Source organism: Mchenga conophoros, linkage group LG16 (genome assembly GCF_057382185.1).
Source record: "Mchenga conophoros isolate Kocher_MC1m ecotype Shallow Benthic linkage group LG16, M_conophoros_male_GT1.1, whole genome shotgun sequence".
NCBI lineage: Eukaryota > Metazoa > Chordata > Actinopteri > Cichliformes > Cichlidae > Mchenga > Mchenga conophoros.
This window is the reverse complement of record NC_140541.1, coordinates 39,435,898-39,454,949: the sequence shown is the minus strand read 5'-3', so window position 1 is coordinate 39,454,949 and position 19,052 is coordinate 39,435,898. Positions and strand designations below refer to the sequence as shown.

Below are 19,052 nucleotides of genomic sequence, written 5' to 3'. Positions count from 1 at the left end.
CTGATAGCAGGCCGGGCTGTGATTGGGGGATTCCTTCACACGCTGGTGTTTATATTCTGACCCTGCAGTCACGGTTTGTTGCCCCGCCCCTCCCCCTCAGACACTAACAGCTGAGCCAGCTTACACAGGCTTTGTTTGAATCCACCCCCCCACCGGGGTCCCCCAGTTAAGAGTCCTGGGGACACCCCTGTCCTATTGATTAGATGATCCTGGTTAGTGATCGATTGATTGTGTGCACCCAATCTCTCTCTCACACACACACACACACACACACACACACACACACACACACACTCTCTGCTATTGTGTTTTCTGCCTTTGGAGTGAAAGAATGTGTGGGCGGGGCCTGTGTCTGATGTCTAACGTGTCCTGGGACCACACAGCAAGCCTGTTTGACCACAGAGGGTTAACACCCCCCCCCCCCCCCCCCCGTCCTTGGTATTCAGCCCGGGTCAGCAGATTTCTCCGTCGTGCTTTTTCATCTGCACCTGTCGTGCAGTTGTCCGGGACGCTGCAGACAAAGATCATATTATGAACGGGCTAATCTGCGTGTAGCTGGAGGAGGATCTGCGCTCTGTGGGAACCCGCCGCCGCCTGCCGCAGGAAACGCCATCAGAGCCAGATTAACCCGTTCCCATGATGTCAGCGTAGTGTGGCCGCTCGCATCAGAGCGCAGAACAACTGCAGACCAATCACGAACACCCAATTCTCACTTCCTGTTTAACACTTGTTAAAGAACATACGCCGTGTTTACAAACACACTAAGGTCAGAGGTCACCCCCTCTTCTTTTGTGTTTCAGTGCTAAACTATGAGAACGTTGCGGAAACTACCTCAGACACCGATGACGAGGACAGTTTCGGAGGAGGTGGCGCAGGAGTGGACGAGGAGGAGGGCAGTCCGGCAGGCGTGCCCGCTCTGGAGGCGTCGCCCCGGGTCGGCCACGCCCTGCTGTCCCACCGTGACCAGGAGAGCGCCGAGAGCGGAGATGGGTTCCAGGACCCCCATGCCTGGAGACGCATCGGTGAGTCACGTGGTGAGTTGGTGAGGTCAGAGGTCAGCGTGCGGTGTTTTGGGCCATGTTTAAGTGTTTTGTAGTTTTTCTGTTTGATTTTAAATCTGGTCTCATGTTCGGTTTCTGCTTCTCATTTTCTCACTGTTTTTGTCATGAATATTTTTATAGTTGTTTGTAGTTGCTGTTATTAGTGTCGGGGGGGTTGAATAGCTAAATGATACCCATGACTCGGGAGGATACAGGAGGAAGAGCAGGGTAAATGATGTGCTCCTGTGTTGTGTTTGGACAGACGGGGGGACGGACGAGTACGAAGCCGTGGGCCCGGAGGCGTCTCCTCACGCTGTGGAAAACAGTGCAGGTGAGATCACACACAATCAATCGTCACCCATCAGCGTCATCGCCGTCAGAAGAGGTTTTATTTATATTTGTCTCATTTTATTTTTAGCTCTGTCTCCATACTTTGCTCCTTTGTTTTTTATAAATTTTTTACTTAACTTTACTGTACGGCTCTTTGGGATAATATTTTTTGTCTTTCTTCATCTTTATTTATTTGAGTAATTAAAGCTAATTAATGATAATGACTAATGATAATTAGCGATCGTAATTAAAAGCGTAATGTAAAATGTCCTGCTGAATTTTTGTCTTTCACATAATTTCCCGAGTAATTAATACAAACTGTGGGATTGCTTATTGGTGTGGGCGTGGCCTACAGCAGGCTGACTTCAGTTGGTTCCTTCGCTGTTGTCGTAACTTTAGAGGAAGTAAACGACATCCCTGGTCATAATGGTCAATGGGCAGTCAGAGGACCCAGCAATGTTAGTTTAGGAGTCCCTCAGGGCTCAATGCCGGGTCCTCTGAGGTTGCAGTGTGATGATTGGTCCTCTGACCGGACGAGCTTTGTCCCTGCATCCAGGGAAGCGACTAGAGGGCATCCCTGAGTTGGACGAGTACTTCCTGAAGCGTAAACTGGAGGACGGCGACAGTCACTCTGCGTGCATCGCTGAGTACCTGCAGCGCAGCGACACTGCCGTCATTTATCCAGAAGCCCCAGACGAGGTGGCGCGCCTGGGCACGCCTGAGGCCACGCCTGAGGCCACGGGGCAGGATGAGAGCGAGCACGGTGAGAGACCGAGAAGACAAACTGAGCATTACAAATCGATTAATCATTTTTAAAGAGATTATTAGTCAAAAAGCTGGCAGCTCAAACATGTGACTCTGAAGCTTTGTAGAGAGAAGTCAACAAGCTGGCTTGTTAACGAGATTATAGAAGATTCAGATTTCACTGGTGCCACTCCGACCGCAACCTTTAGTATGATGTGTGTTTCTGTGACCTTCAATCCCAGACTCATCATTTTGACTGTAAAATCATCTCGAAGTTCAAAACAGTTGGGAGCTTCGGTCATGTGACTTTTCTGTCTAAATAAAGGGTTAAGGACATTGTCTCTTTCCTGACTTCTGACCTACAGACCTTGGACCCGACACGCAGGATGACTTCGCCCAGCTGCTCACGTGTCCGTACTGCGACCGCGGCTACAAGCGCCTGACGTCTCTGAAGGAACACATCAAGTACCGTCACGAGAAGAACGAGGAGAGCTTCCCCTGCCCGCTGTGCGCTGAAACTTTCGGCCACCGTGCTCAACTGGACCGTCACATGACCACACACAAGCCTGCCAGAGACCAGGTAACGCACACCTATTACATCCATTTAAACCTTTATTTAAAAGTCTGTCACAGGAGTTCCAGTATGAAATCCATAAAGACACAGTCTTCAAACGTTAGGACTGACTCCACGCTGGCTTCACTAACAGACAGAAAACTGCAGTGATCAGAGAAGAAGCTGCCGTCAGGTGCTGACACTGCACTGCATCAGCTGTGGATGCTGAGCAGCGGAGGAGGGAGGCTCGGGGAACTCCATCAGTACATGCGATGACTCAGATTAGTAATTAATCAGCGGCTGTGGTCCCTGCAGGGTAAAAACAGATAAAAATACACCAAGGCTGGAAATTTAAGCTGCGTCAAAAGGAGCAGAGGACCGCAGACGGAGCCCTGAGGAACGCCGCCTCATTCTGTTTGTTTAGAAGGGTGAGAGATCCACGTGGCTTCCTGCTGTCTAACACATGAATGAAGTTCCTCCCAGTTCTTCCAGTCTGCCCAGTCGCTCCATTATTAACCACCTCCGTTCTGGGTGTTTTTCTCAGCAGCTGTAATGTGTCGTGCGTGGGAGGTGTGAGTGCGTTGACTTCCTCCGGCCATCAGACTCCACATCAGCTGCTGCTGCTGGAACCGATTAGATTCACGGCCTTCCTCTGATGCTCGGGCAGCCTCGGTGGCAGGCAGGGTGTCACACAGTAATCTAATCATAAGCTGGTGTTAAATGTTTCCTGCACACGCCTGTTTGCTGGCCCTCATGATCAAAAACTCACATTAGAGTCGGTAACTAAGCACTGAGTCATTCAATTTTCCAATTATGCTGTGATCGTAATGAGATTTCCTGAGTTTAGACCTCGGGTCTCCTCACAGAAGCACAAATAGCTTTCATACCTGACCCCCCCTCCACCAGCCTTAACCAGCACCAGATGGTCTTCTCCCTGCTGGATTGAAGACTCATAATCCTCTAAGTGGCCGTTTATTTGTGTACTTCCTGAGTTAAACTGTTAAAGAGAGAACAGGCATGTGTGCGTCGGTGAGGAGGAAGCAGATCTGTCTGTTCAGTCTTCACGGTTTGCCCCCGACAGCAGCGCCTCACTCAGTAATCATTGTTCACAGGCTTTCTACTGTGCTGCTGAGTGCTGCGGTAAAACATCTGTATGGCACGGCCTCACAGCTGTTCAGGCTGTGCTCGCACAGCCGGGACTGCTCCTGAGTATGCAGCACAAACACTCACAGCTGTTTGCTTCTTGCCGTGATGTGGCTGCTTCAAGCAGTGGCCACACTAATGCAGTTACATATATATATACAGTTAATCTTCACTGCATGACAGTGTGATAAGGAACGCGTGACAGTGCTCAGTCAGCACAAACTGCCCAAGCCCACTTTTATCCAGTTTAACCAGTCCTCAGTTCCTGCATGGATGGGTGGACAGGTGGATGGGTGGGAGGGTGGATGGTGAACGGACAGATGGATGGGTGGGTGGATGCTGGGAGCAGCAGTGTTTGGTTAGGATGGACCTCGTGCAGGTTGTGTTTGATTTGAGTCCAAACTGGTAAGATTTGCAGACAAAGACGTGATCATTAACGACGGTGGTTAAGAAGTTTTGTTGGTGATTCAAAGCACGTAATTTCTTTCAGCGGTAATTTCAGTTTAAACAAAAACATTTGTGTTTGCGTGTGAGGGACTGGGACAAGCTGGTTCATGTTGGAATAACGAGGTCCTGGCAGAGGTTCCCTGCTGGATCCCAGGAGATCTGCTTTCCTGCATTTGTGGAGTCTCCTCTGGGGTTGAACTCATGGTGAATGAGTGCAGATCAGAGCAGAGAGTAGAGCGTTTACTTGAAGCTGTTTTCTCTGCTGTAGACGACAGAAACAAGTCTTCAGGTTTGTGTTTCCTTCACCGATCATCTGCATGTGAGACGAAAGGATTTGAGCTCCCACTCAGCAGAGGGGGGAGGACGCTCCCCGACTGTTTGTGTTTGTTTATCTCTGTATTTGCATTTCAAATGTTGGGAATGCACCTCCACCAGAAAGTGTTACCTCTGCACAGCGCCACCCACGCCGTTTCTCAGAATGCCTATCAGATCTGCTTCACTAAATACTATTAAATTCCCCGTTAGCTCGTGCTCCCTCTCTGCAGCGACTCCCACTCCTCCTCCATCACTTCAAATCTGTTTTTCTCTCTGCAGCCACCACTGCTTGCTGAAGGAACTGGAAACCGCAAGTTCAAATGCAGCGAGTGTGGAAAAGCCTTCAAGTACAAGCACCACCTGAAGGAGCATCTTCGTATTCACAGCGGTGAGTGGAGTTCTGAGGGCCGGATCAGAGCTGAAACTTTCCGCAGACACGGGTCTGATCCGGTCCTCCTCGCGTTTACATCGACTCTGATAAAACGCTGATTGTGTTTCCACATCTGACTGTCTGGCTTCTGCTTTAGCCACAGTATTAATACATCTGACAGTCAACAGTTTCACTTCCCATCTTCATATCTGATCACGAAGCAGTTCAGCTCCAAAAAAGGAACATTTTCATCATGATGGTTTCTATTTTTATTGAAGATTCATCCACTGATTTTTCCATTGATTTGATTATTAAAACCAAAACCCAAAGCGTCAGTTACTGTATCATACATAGTAATGTGAAGTATACTCATAAAGCACCTCATTAAAATGAAGTTTTTAAAAAGAAAACCTTTCTAAAATAGAACATCTGGACCGCCTCCAAAATCTCGCTGCTGATCTGTTTGTTCATTTCAATTTTTGTTAGTCAGCAAACAAACAACTATTCAGACAGTTGCTGGTTATCGTTGAATTGTTTTAATCAGCGAATGAACCGATATTATGAGCTCTGAATAACAGTGGGGGACACGTTAGCTAAAAGATGTGCCAGAGGGTCAGTTCATAGTTAATCCTGGACGTCAGCAGCTGAGATGGTGCATGGATAACATACACTTTGCTGGTGTTGAAGGAGGAAAAGCACCACCTCCAATTCTGGATCAAAGGTGTAAAGATCACACTGGTGACTAACTGTGGACGAATGATGATGTTTTAAGTAAATACCTGACGTTAAACTATAGAGCACGTTTGTGGGCTGAGAAGTAATCCAGACGTTGGGCTGTGTTTCAGGTGAGAAGCCATATGAATGCTCCAACTGTAAGAAGCGCTTCTCCCACTCCGGCTCCTACAGTTCCCACATCAGCAGCAAAAAGTGCATTGGCCTGATTGCCCTCAATGGAAGAGTACGCAATGGAAATGGTGGCAAACTCGGCTCCTCTCCCAGCTCTACAACCTCATCACCTGGAAGCCCCGCCCTGGCCCAGCTTCGCCACAAACTTGAAAACGGGCGCCCGCTGGGGCAGCAAGACCAGCCACGTCAGCTGGACATAAAACCTGAGCCGATGGACTTCAATGACTACCGGCTATTGATGGCCTCACAGCATGCGTTTGGGGGACCCGGGGTCTACCTGAACGGGCGGGGGGGAAGCCCCTTGGGTTTTCACAACTCCTCCCAGAGTCCCCTTCAACATCTGGGAGGCATTGGGCTGGACCTCCAAATGCTGGGCTACGTGAGATCCCTTGGCAACAACCTGAGCGAGGTGCAGAAGGTGCTCCAGATTGTGGACAACACGGTGTACAGGCAAAAAATGGATGGAAGCCCTGAAGACAAGCTCAGGTCCTACATGAAGGAGTTAGGTGCCCAGATGGAGGAGACCAAGGCAACTCAGGGTGGCTTCCTGGTGACGGGCGACGGCAGTTCCACCAAGAGCATCATAGATTACACACTGGAGAAGGTCAATGAGGCCAAGAGTCTGATCGACGAGTCTAAGAGGCAAGAGGGTGTTAAGAAGGAGAAACCAAGCCATTCTGTGGATCTCAGCAGTGAGGAAAAGAAACATGAAAACCAGAACCAGTTCCTGCCATTCTCCTGCCAATACTGCAAGGAGACCTTCCCCGGGCCAATCCCCCTGCACCAACACGAGCGCTACCTGTGCAAAATGAACGAGGAAATAAAAGCCGTCCTGCAACCGGCAGACGGCTGTCCCGCTGGCCACCAGGGAGGGATGTCCTCCGAGGTCTCCAGCAACGACCGAGCCACCAGCCCCGTCAGCCACTTCAAGGATCACGTGTCGTTGCTCAAAGCTTATTTCGCCATGAACACTGAGCCCAACTCAGAGGAACTGCTCAAAATCTCAGTTGCTGTTGGCCTCCCTCAAGAGTTTGTCAAGGAGTGGTTTGCCCAGTGGAAGAGCCAAAACCACCACGGTAAAAGGTCACCACCTCCTGACTGCAGTGGACCAGAAGTCAACCACAGATTGAACCGGTCTCCAATGTCACTTCCAGCTGCAGATTTACACCGAAGCTTCACTAATGGCTTTTGCGAGTCCTCCCACCAGTTTACAACCAGCCGGCAAACAGCAGGGCAAAAACCACTAGAATCATTGGACCACTTGAGAAGCAACACTCCATCACCCCTTAACCTTTCCTCGACTTCCTCCAAACACTCTCAGAGTAGCTCTTACACTCCGAACAGCCTGAACTCGGAGGAAGCCCGCGGGGACACACCGCTGGATCTGTCGCTCCCCAAACACATGGCGCAGAAGCGCGCCTCCGCCGGAGAGAAGCGGCCCAGACCCAATGGTTTAATCAGAGAGCACAACGGGGAGGCTTTGGGGCGAGAGCAGGTGTCTGGGCCCTTTGATTTGGTCAACATTAAGAAGGAGGTGCTGGGATCTGATGGTGGAGGGAATGCTATTCACCAACTGGAGAAAAGCACCAGTCCCATCTTTGGGATTAATGCCTTTGCTGGCGGACCTGTCTACACCTCCCTTCCACCTCACGGAGCATTTCCCCCACACACCTTCATGACTCCTGCCCAAGCGACCATCCCAGGCCTCAGGCCCTACCCGGGTCTTGACCCCATGAGCTTCCTGCCTCACATGGCCTACACCTACGCCACTGGGGCAACCACATTCGCTGAAATGCAGCAGAGGAGAAAGTACCAGCGGAAACCAGGCTTCCAGGTAAAAATCATGTAAAGTAAGGACAATGCGTTTTGTTTTGTTTGTTCTTTCTTCTAAACAGAGCCAGCCAGGAGCCATGGAGGGTCAGTATTCCCAGGTTTTGGTAACCCCGACCTGCTCAGACTGGAGTGTGTTGCACTGAAAACCTCCAAACTGGCCGTGCATGGCTCATGGTTGGACAGATAACAGCAAAGACAACAGGTGGCTGTTAGTTTTCAGGGCTTTTCATCTCCATCACACAACATGGCGGCTGGCAGTCCAAACCCGCCGTCAGCTCCGTTAGCTTTGATCATGATGACGTGTTTGCTCCACAGCACAGAAGTTGGATAAAGGGATTGTTTGTTGGGCTTGGGGCTTACAGCTGTCTGTATAGTGATGTGTTAAAAGTATTGTTGACCCAGCCAGTGTTGAGCGTGGAGAATTTTAAAGGGTCTCCCTGCCACGGGACCTATGAGCTGAGCTTCAGCGTTTCCACTGTGGCGTCTACATTTAACTGGTCTCATTATGGGGCGGGATGTGTTTGCTCCGACTGAAAGTAGTCAGAGTTTTCCAGGTTTCATGTATGAGTATTTTTAAAAATGCAAAGTGTGGAAGTAATGCCAGAGAAAAAGAGGCTGGTTCCACAAAAGACTCGAATACCTCCAGATTCAGAATTTTTTGCCCTTTAAAGGAAAACTTCACTTCCTGTAAAGAAGGGAAGTTCATCTCCTGAAAACAAATCACAGATCAAATCTGGATTTAGTGAAATGCTGAGAGTTTTTCACTGTGCCATCATAAATACCGTTTGTCAGCAGCACCAAAGGTAAACAGCTCATAAGTCCCGCCCCTTGAAGCGCCGGTCACCGCTGACTCTTGGATGATTTGTATGAAAGCAGCTGCGTGGACTTTTTGGGAAAGTTCCTGAAATTGAAACTAAAAATGATGGTCAGCGCTTTGTTCCGGTCTCGTGGTAAACCTCTGACCTCAGCTCACCTGCTGTCAGCTGTTATCTGTAAACACACCCCTCTTTCTCAGAGTCTCCTGGGTGAGGGGGACTTACCGGGTTGGGCCTTTAAGCCCTGTCCAGACTTGGGATCATAGAGGCGGTGGGGGGGAGTCTCGTGGCGCGAGGCTGACAGGTGTGGGATTATCGGGGTACTGAAGCTCTGTCTCTGTCTCAGGGGGAGCTGCTGGACGGCACGGCGGACTATCTGTCAGGCCTGGACGACCTGACAGACAGCGATTCGCTGCTCTCCAGGAAGAAGATTAAGAAGACTGAAAGTGGTATGTACGCGTGTGACTTGTGCGACAAAACATTCCAGAAGACCAGTTCCCTCCTAAGACACAAATATGAGCACACAGGTATATATAACACTTGGACACTTCTTTTTACCCACCCAATGCCTCCTTATTTCCTCTGTCCTCACTCTTCTGTTTCCTCACGTAGCTCCCCACTCGTAGCTCTGCTTCTCTCTTTTGTTCTCTGCAGGCCGTGGCCTTTAACATGCGCCTTTCTTTTCAGCGGGGGGTAGGCAGCCTTTAATACAGAGAGCAGTACAAAAACATTCAGCGCCCCAAATATCAGCAGCACCTCATTCACACTGAGAGAGGAGGAGGAGTGCATGTTTGCATGAATGTGTGAAGATCAAAAGGAAATATTAATTACAGCCGAGAGATGGTCCATTTTTTTCCATTTTTAAACTGGAAACAAACAACTTATGATAACACCACAGCAGGAAAGGTGAAGCAGCAAACACTGTTCTTATTAAAGCGTCCCAGTTTACCGAGTCGCCCCGCAGGAAATGTGATGAATGTGGAGGCTTCAGTAAGACTGCAGCATTGTGGGGTTTAATGCTTTCATGAGATTTCTCTGCAGGACTCTTCTGATCCAAATCAAAATCCTAAACGACCCCCCAGCATGTCCTGAATAAAGTCAGTGTTTCACTAGTTTGGTGTCTCATCTTCACGCCTTTCGCTGCGTCACGGATAAAGGTAATCTGTGGCGTTAAGCAGAGCCACACCCTCAGACGACTCTGGCTGCACGGCGTCAGCTCAGTTTGTCATTTTCTCACTGCTCTGGAGATAAAATCAGTGCTTTTTAAATGAAGTTTGGTTCATGTCCTGCCTCACACATTAACCCACATCACTTCCACTTAATGACCCATTAACATGCAGCATATTTACAGCATTTCATGGAGCCTCCTTTCAGCTGCTCGTTATCAAAGGTAGTAACACATGGTAATGACTAGTTTTCTGTTCTTGAACACTCACATTCATCTTGATTTTACTTGTGTTTTTTGTTTTCTCGTCGTTCTCATGATTTTATTATTTAATATTAAATAGTAATTTTTCATTGACGGACGTCAGACTGATGCTTCCTGTCGTCAAATTCGGTGCTTGTCCTGGTGTTACAGTAAAGTGGGGTTTATGATTTGGGAGTTGGAGGCTCACGGAATGATAATCATGTGTTGTTTGCATTCCTCTGACATGTGATAGAACAAAAGCTGAACACGAGAACACGTCTTTGTTGTTCCCATTGATACAGGAAGTCAAACCTGCGTGTTTGTGCTAATATTGGAGTTTGGTTGATCTTACCTGTGTGCCGTCCTCACAGACTCAGACCTGCTCTACCTTCATGTCTTTCACTCAGTTGCATCACCCTCATGTTTCCCTCCCACCTCCAACACTCGAAGCAGGAATCTACCGTCTCAGTTATTTCTGCCGCAGTGTGTGTGTGTGTGTGTGTGTGTGTGTGTGTCAGAATGCCAGCTATGGTGGATGTTACAGGCGCTCCGGGTCTATTTGTGGCTATGATCTGCCTGTGTGTGTGTGTGTGTGTGTGTGTGTGTGTGTGTGTGTGTGTGTGTGTCGGGGTAAAGCCATGTTTTTGGTGCATGTGTGCGTGGGACGTGTGATTGGGCAGCATTCAGCCTGCCAGTTGGCAGCAGCTGAAGCATCCTGTTCAGACATAAGAAATTTCCGCCTGTACAGTCGTAGTAAACCAGCTCTGTGTGTGTGTGTGTGTGTGTGTGTGTGTGTGTGTGTGTGTGTGTGTGTGTGTGTGTGTGTGTTGGGAGCTGTTACAGCTGTTAGGGTTCCTGCCCCTCCTTAAATTTAAATCCGGAGCTGTGATGTCATCGCAGCTGACCGCAGGCCGCTGAAGGTTCGCGTTACCTCGTGGTGTCTCAAGCATGCCTCATTGTTGTTATGGCAACAGACAGACACCGAGGGTGTGATGAAATGTTAACAGGATGAGTTGAAGATTTTAGTTCAAACCTGTCATGTTTTTGTTGTTTTTGTTTTTTACCGTCAGCCAATCACCGCACAGGTTTCAAAGATCTGTAGTTCAGTCTTCTGATTGGTGATTGTTTCAGCTGTGTCTTTGAGTTAAGAGATTTTTTTCTGGTCCAGCTGTAGATTTATGTCTCTTTATGAAAAAACACGTGAGAGTTTTCCATGTAGATCAGAGCTGAAGTGATAAACCGTGGAAATAATCAGCAGACAGGTTGATAAATGGACAACATCACTTCCATTTTTCATTTTTTAAATTCATTTTTAACACGCCCACATTTCATTCAGCCTAGTCTGGATTAGTTACTGCACTTCATGCCCAGTTACAGCAGTTGTGCTGTGGACCAGATGTGGCCCAAAGATAATTAATATCTGGTTCCATAAAGGAGGAGCTGCGCCTGAGTTTAGGCCAGACTTCAAAATAAAGTCTAAAATCTTCTTACCTGATTAATTAATAAACACCATCCACAGAGTCCAGACAGTTTCCAGGTCTTCATGCAGTTGGAAAACCTTGGAAACACAAATGTTTCCTGGTTCTTTGTAGTGTTTGTACGTCCTCGGTGTCTGTAGCTGTTCAGAGTTTCTTGTTCCTTCGTTGGGTTTGCAGCTGTCTGTCATGTGCTGATTCACTCTGCTGTGTGTCTCCGTGTCCAGCTGTGTCCGTCCTGACCGTGTCCCACCCTCCATTGTGTTTCTGCAGGTAAACGTCCGCATCAGTGTCAGATCTGTAAGAAGGCCTTCAAACACAAGCACCACCTGATCGAGCACTCACGCCTGCACTCTGGAGAGAAGCCCTACCAGTGCGACAAGTGCGGCAAGCGCTTTTCGCATTCGGGTTCGTACTCGCAGCACATGAACCACCGCTACTCATACTGCAAGAGGGAGGCCGAGGAGCGTGAGGCGGCCGAGAGGGAGGACAGGGACAAGGGAGGCGGAGGAGGCGTTGCAGTTGCAGGGCTGGAGCCCACCGAGCTGCTGATGAGGGGCTACCTCCAGGGGCTGGGGCCCCTTGGATACTCGGACCCAGAGGACCAGCAGGAGGATGGCGGCAGTGCGATGCTGAGGGTCAGCGGTGAGGGAGGAGTAGGACGGGAGGAGAGGGAAATGGACGGCAAGATGTCTGAGGAGGTGACAGAGCGGCAGGAGGGAAGTTTCAGAAAAGGAGAGGAGGAGCAGGAGTGCGACAGCAGGAGCCAGATGGACTTGATGGGGGACGTTGAGGGTAAAGGCTCGCCGCTGCCGATGGACGAGAGTTCACGAGAAGGGAAAACAGACGGCAGGTCAGACCAGGAGGACTGATGAGGAGCAACAAAAGCTTTGGGACGCTGGCTCGATGCAGCTGCTGCTTTATGAGGGGCTGAAAGGAAGATGAGGGCCGGAGGGGACGGCGGTCATCTTCTCACACCAAATTAGTGTTTACTTTAGACTTCCTGCTGAGACTGATGGGTCACAAATGTGTTTATGGTCTGATTCAGCTTCGTTCGCGTTCAGCCGACCGAAAACATAAATGATTTTAAAAAGGCTGTAATGTGCAGTTAACTTAGTATTATTAACAAAACTCGTGGCCTCTGATTTATCAGGTTCAGTCTGATTATTTTCTCCTTCAAAGTGTTTGTTGACACCTTTTCTTAATGGAGTCCTGTTTCTTTAACATTTTAAAGTTTAAGTTCTGCCGGTAGCTAAAGTGCTGGGATAGTTTCACAGCCAGAAAGGCCGAACTTTGAACCTCGGCAGTTCAGTCTGAAGCTCTCAAACCCTGAAGCTTAAGGTTTCTGCTGAGCTGATGTTAGATTTGATTGATAGATTTTTAGATCTTGGGGCAAAACCCCAAGACCCCAAGGCACTAGTTTTCAACCTTTAAGTAAAAACACTGAAAATAGAGCCCAAAAAGCTTCTACTTAAATCGGACAAGCAAGCCTGTACAGTACAGAAGTATTTTTTTATTATTGTGTTTGTGAATCCAAGAGAAGACAGGTTTACCTTGAGACCTACTGAGAAACCAGTTTTGTTGTAGCAGAACACCATTTACTAAAGACACTAACAGCAACCGTAGCAACTCTGAATGACGTGTTAGGGTGAGCGATGGTCTCGGTCTAATTAGGGACTCTGTGGAATGAAGAGCAGGTTCAAGTTGTAGTTCTCTGAACACCAGGTGTGGTCTTTGAGGCGTACCGTCATATACGCGTGGTCGTTAATGATCCCTGCTCGATTTTGCTAGGTTAGCTTGTTTTCATCACCATGATACCTAAACACACATTCAGACCTGTGGGAGGTTTTATGTGAATGAAATAATGATGCTAGCAACATTATTTTGTATGATTTTAAGCATTTGAGGGTAAATCTTTGGAATCAATTCAATTTTATTTATACAGCGCCAAATCACAACAAAAGTCGCCTCAAGGCGCTTCATAGATACAGAGAAAAACCCAACAATCATATGACCCCCTATGAGCAAGCACTTTGGCGACAGTGGGAAGGAAAAACTCCCTTTTAACAGGAAGAAACCCGCAGAACCAGGCTCAAGGAGGGGCAGGGCCATCTGCTGTGATTGGTTGGGGTGAGAGAAGGAAGACAGGATAAAAGACATGCTGTGGAAGAGAGACAGAGGTTAATAACAGATATGATTCAATGCAGAGAGGTCTGTTAACACATAGTGACTGGAAAGGAAAAACTCAATGCATCATGGGAATCCCCCGGCAGCCTACACCTATTGCAGCATAACTAAGGGAGGATTCAGGGTCACCTGGTCCAGCCCTAACTATATGCTTTAGCAAAAAGGAAAGTTTGAAGCCTAATCTTGAAAGTAGAGATAGTGTCTGTCTCCTGAATCCAAACTGGAAGCTGGTTCCACAGAAGAGGGGCCTGAAAACTGAAGGCTCTGCCTCCCATTCTACTTTTAAATACTCTAGGAACAACAAGTAGGCCTGCAGAGCGAGAGCGAAGTGCTCTAATAGGGTGATATGGTACTACAAGGTCATTAAGATAAGATGGGGCCTGATTATTTAAGATCTTGTATGTGAGGAGCAGGATTTTGAATTCTGGATTTAACAGGAAGCCAATGAAGGGAAGCCAAAACAGGAGAAATCTGCTCTCTCTTTCTAGTCCCTGTCAGGACTCTTGCTGCAGCATTTTGGATTAGCTGAAGGCTTTTCAGGGAGTTTTTAGGACTTTCTGATAATAATGAATTGCAGTCGTCCAACCTGGAAGTAATAAATGCATGAACTAGTTTTTCAGCGTCACTCTGAGACAGGATATTTCTAACTTTAGAGATGTTGCGCAAATGGAAGAAAGCAGTCTTACATATTTCTTTAATATGTGCGTTGAAGGACATGTCCTGGTGAAAAATGACTCCAAGGTTCCTCACAGTGTTACTGGAGGCCAAGGTAATGCCATCCAGAGTAAGAATCTGCTTAGATACCATATTTCTAGGCTTTTCAGGGCCGAGTACAATAACCTCAGTTTGATCTGAATTAAGAAGCAGAAAGTTAGCGGCCATCCAGGTCTTTATGTCTTTAAGACATTCCTGCAGTTTAACTAATTGGTGTGTGTTATCTGGCTTCATGGACAGATAGAGCTGGGTGTCATCTGCATAGCAGTGTAAATGTATGCTATGTCTTCTAATGATGCTGCCTAAGGGAAGCATGTATAATGTAAACAGAATTGGTCCTAGCACTGAACCCTGTGGAACTCCATAATTAACCTCAGTGTGTGAAGAGGACTCTCCATTTACATGTACAAACTGGAGTCTATTAGATAGATATGATACAAACCACTGCAGCACAGTACCTGTAATACCTACAGCATGTTCTAATCGCTCTAATAGGATATTATGGTCGACAGTATCGAATGCTGCACTGAGGTCTAGCAGGACAAGCACAGAGATGAGTCCACTGTCAGAGGCCATAAGAAGATCATTTGTAACCTTCACTAAAGCTGTTTCTGTGCTGTGATGAGCTCTGAAACCTGACTGAAACTCTTCAAATAAACCTCTGCAGATGATCTGTTAGCTGTTTGACAACTACTCTTTCAAGAATTTTTGATATGAAAGGAAGGTTGGAGATTGGCCTATAATTAGCTAAGACTGCTGGGTCTAGAGATGCTTTTTGAGTAAAGGTTTAACTACAGCCAGCTTGAAGGCCTGTGGTACATAGCCGATCATTAGAGATAGGTTGATCATATTTAAGATCGAAGCATTAATTAATGGCAGGACTTCTTTGAGCAGTTTTGTAGGAATGGGGTCTAAAAGACACGTTGATGGTTTGGAGGAAGTAATTATTGAAGTTAACTCAGAAAGATCAATTGGAGAAAAAGAGTCTAACTTAACATCGATGGTACTAAGAGTAGCTGTAGATAATATTACATCTGTGGGATGATTATTGGTCATTTTTTCTCTAATGATAAAAATTTTATTTGTGAAGAAGTTCATGAAGTCATTACTAGTTAACGTTAAAGGGATGGTTGGCTCAAAAGAGCTCTGACTGTTTGTCAGCCTGGCTACAGAGCTGAAGAGAAAAAATCATAGCCTGAACCTGATGAGTCAAAGGTCATGAGTGTTTTGTGTGAAGTTTGGTTTGATGAGCCCAAACGGAGAGGCGGGTCCACAGGAAGTCTGAATAACACTGGGATCTATTATTGTTATTATCAGTGTTAACGTTTAACTTTTAAAACACCTCCACGCCGCAGGTAACCTCCGTCAGTCCCTGAGCGGAGACTCGACCCCATGAGCGTCCCCCCCCCCCCCCCCCCCCCCCCCCCGAAGCTTGTGGGACCGTTTAAAAATCCACATTATGCAAAAAACAAAAGAAGAAGAAGAAGTCGTAATGAGTATCACTATAATGAAATGAAGCTGTTTTTAATGTACAGTATTATAAAGGCCTAAAAGCTGTGTGGTGCTATGTTGTTCTTAACTTTCGGTGTGTTGTTGTGTTCGAACCTCACTTCAGGAAATTGCACTCCACTCCCTGAATCACTACAAAATAAAAGAAAAAGGAAAAAAAGAGGGTATACAGCCTCGAACACTCGGCCACTTCCTGTCAGTGTTATTGTCGTATTTTATCTCCTTTTACTGTGATGTTTTTATTTTTTATTCGACTTTATTATTTTGCCAACTAACCACATGACTTTGGGCCTCCTGATTTGTTTTTTTACGTGGAGGAACATTTAAACCTGTGTGATTTTCAAAATAAAACGTGGAGTCTTAAAGCGCAGAGGAAATGAAAATGAAAGGCAGAGCCCTCTGAGTGTGTTGAATTTTCTCCAGAGAAAGCCTTATTATATGCAAACCTTTCACCTGTGCCATCCCTGTACAGCGCCACCTGTCCTCTGCTTCAGTATTAAAGTGACGAGCTTACCTGTCCGATGCGTCAGTGTTAGCGTAGCAAGGCGTCAGTTTCTTAGTTTACACGTTTGTGCAATTTTCTGTGTTTCTGTTCACCTCAGTATTTCTGTCAGTATTACTTTTGTTTTTAATTTGAGAGTTTGCCATTTTATTTATGTGACTCATTTTATATTTCCTAATTTTATTTATTTCATACTGTAGTGTACAGTATTAGAGTTCCTCACAAACATCTATTTTAGTAAAATGATCGGAGCAAAACTCTGGAGCGTTTCTTGTTGCTTTCTTTGTTTTTTCCAAACTACTGGAAATTTTAAATTTGGGGAACTTTGGATACGAAGCTTCTGGTGAAAACACTGTATTTAAAAAAAAAAATCCACTTTAATCATCCCACTAAAGAGGTGATGAAAGACTGGTGAAGACGATGAAGGAATTCCTGAAATGTTTTATGATTTTTCATTTTTAATTTCCATGCTCGAATAAATGTAGCCAAAATCAATTTTAATAAAGCTGTGTTATTCTTCTTGTAGCACCGGGGTCTGATTCATTAACGCCTCAGCGACGAAGACGAGCGCCGTTTTTAGCTTCCTCGTGTTACCGTCACATTGCTGCTCGCTCACATCATCGCTCCCCCCCCCCCCCCCCCACACACACACACACACCTGACCGCAGTACACACACCTCTCAGCACGCTGGCTTCAGGCTGGACCTTCGTCCTGAACATGAGCTCAGCACTGACGGATAAACTTTATTTAAACTGACAAACTCGTGTTCCGGGAGCTTAGCCTGTGACAGCATGGCCCTGAAAGGAAAAGAAACACTCTGTAAATTTTACTTCCAGGTGATTCGTGTGGTGGAGGAAGACTGCGCAGCTCTCGTTTCTCTGTCTGGTTCAGGCTGAAATCATCGGTTTTCTCCACATTAGCAGGACGTGCGCTTACAGCCTCTGTGATTTATGGCTTTTATCTGCAGATGCAAGCAGGTGTGGTTCACACACAGTGCAGAGAGGAGCTGATCTGAGACCAGCGAGGACCCACACAGCCTGAGGAGAGCTGACACGGATTAAACTGCTCAGAATGAACTCGCGGCTTTTATTTTAGGCTCGTTTGTAATTAATGATTTCCTGAATAAACTATGACCCTTTTTGGAATAAAGGTTGTGGTGTGAGTGCTGTCTCTGCACACCTGACAAACAAACATGTCGTCAGTAACTGGAGATGTGATCGTTCACACTCTCCGCGCCGTGATTCACACCTTCATCCTCCACACCTGCCGAGCGGCTCACGTCCATCCCCGCCTCCACCCGGCGAGCTAACGGATGCTGTCATGAGTCCTCTTACCTGAATGATGCTGGACGTCCACACGGCGCTTCACAGCTTTCACTTTAGTCCTGCTTCAGGTGTGTGACGGGGTACGTCCATACTGGGTCCTGTAAGCGTGCCATACGGACGATAAAGTTTGACTTTGACGTGGTTTTAAATCAGTGTTGGTGCAGTGATCTCTGCTCTGAACCATTCGTCAGAGCGCAGCAAAGCCTTCAAACCACCTGAAACCAGCCCAACGTCACACCTGTCTCACAGGGTTTATTAATAAAGATTTATGCAATTTAACAAAACAGCCAGACAGCAGTCAGCTGACCCGTCATTGCCCTTTGATCACTGGTTCATGACTGTTAGTGAAGCAGAGTGACTCATGCAGGTGAGAACAGGTGTGTCTGGTGAGTGTGAGCTGCAGAGTTTTACCTGCGTAAACACAGTGCAAAGGTTTCCTTTACTGAAGCATGAAGTACATGTATTCATGAGACACGCAGATGTGTGATGAAGATGGTCAGAGAACATCAAGTGACCCACGGACATGCAGCATCATGTGACTGCAGTTTAACAGTTTTATAAAACAGAGAAACAGACTGTATGCAAACATGTAGGCGTGACACTCACAGAGGTCAAATGAGCCATCGTTCCATTTTTCAGCCACACCATCAGGGTCAAAGGTTAACCAGGTGACCTGCTGCCTGCTTCTTAAAGCTGCTGATTATCAAAAATGTAGCCACATCTGTCCCCAGGACAACAGGCGTGAGTGTCCTCTGTAACTTGTGTGAAAATTTGGGCGTGAACAGAAGCTGTTGTCCAGGTAAGATAGCACCTGGTCACACATGCTGGTGTGTTCAGGTGAGTCTCAGGCAGGGGCGTAGTTTCCAGGGAGGTTAGGGGGATTATGACCCCCCCAATAATCAGACCCAACCAATATAACCCCCCCCCCCCCCCCCCAATAAAATTATGAATTATTTTGCATAAATAGGCTGTTGATTTTCTTTACTCATTTCAGGAATTCCCAGCAAAATAGTTGCATGTTTAATCATCTGGGAATTTACCCAGATTTATTTATTTATTTAGACAGAGATCTTGACCCCCCAAATGTTCAGCACAAAGTTACCCCGATGGCTCAAGTTTATTCACATAATAATTAAACTTGGATTAAATTACTGTAAATCCCCGCCTGCTGCTAACTATACTAATGCAGTATTACTGCGGTAGTAGCAGTACTGCTGATACTTTACTGCGTACTAAAACCACAGGCTGGTGTCTCTGAGTGTGTAATACTCTTTAAACTGCAGTTTTTAACCTCTGACTTTAAAATTTTAGCCCTGCGACAGACTAAAGACTGGCGACCTGTCCAGGGTGTACCCCGCCTCTCGCCCTTGACAGCTGGGATAGGCTCCAGCACCCCCGTGACCCTGAAAAGGATAAGCGGAAGTGAATGGATGGA

General features: G+C 47.0%; 1 protein-coding gene across 7 annotated transcripts in view; it reads left to right on the top strand.

The window, feature by feature from the left end:
- The window catches only part of zeb2a (zinc finger E-box binding homeobox 2a), a 42,743-nt gene extending 27,055 nt beyond the window's left edge, over nucleotides 1-15,688 (top strand). For 3 of the 7 annotated variants that reach the window (XM_085248337.1, XM_085248338.1, XM_085248336.1), the window contains 8 exons: nucleotides 801-1,034; nucleotides 1,303-1,371; nucleotides 1,927-2,133; nucleotides 2,480-2,694; nucleotides 4,852-4,960; nucleotides 5,788-7,682; nucleotides 8,843-9,023; nucleotides 11,653-15,688. In XM_085248337.1, coding sequence (XP_085104463.1) covers nucleotides 801-1,034; nucleotides 1,303-1,371; nucleotides 1,927-2,133; nucleotides 2,480-2,694; nucleotides 4,852-4,960; nucleotides 5,788-7,682; nucleotides 8,843-9,023; nucleotides 11,653-12,251 — 3,509 coding nt within the window. In that variant the 3' untranslated portion in view covers nucleotides 12,252-15,688. The remainder of the gene's footprint in view (nucleotides 1-800; nucleotides 1,035-1,302; nucleotides 1,372-1,926; nucleotides 2,134-2,479; nucleotides 2,695-4,851; nucleotides 4,961-5,787; nucleotides 7,683-8,842; nucleotides 9,024-11,652) is intronic. The other 4 variants (XM_085248339.1, XM_085248340.1, XM_085248342.1 and 1 more) reach the window with 4 other exon arrangements.
- Nucleotides 15,689-19,052: the final 3,364 nt, after the last annotated feature.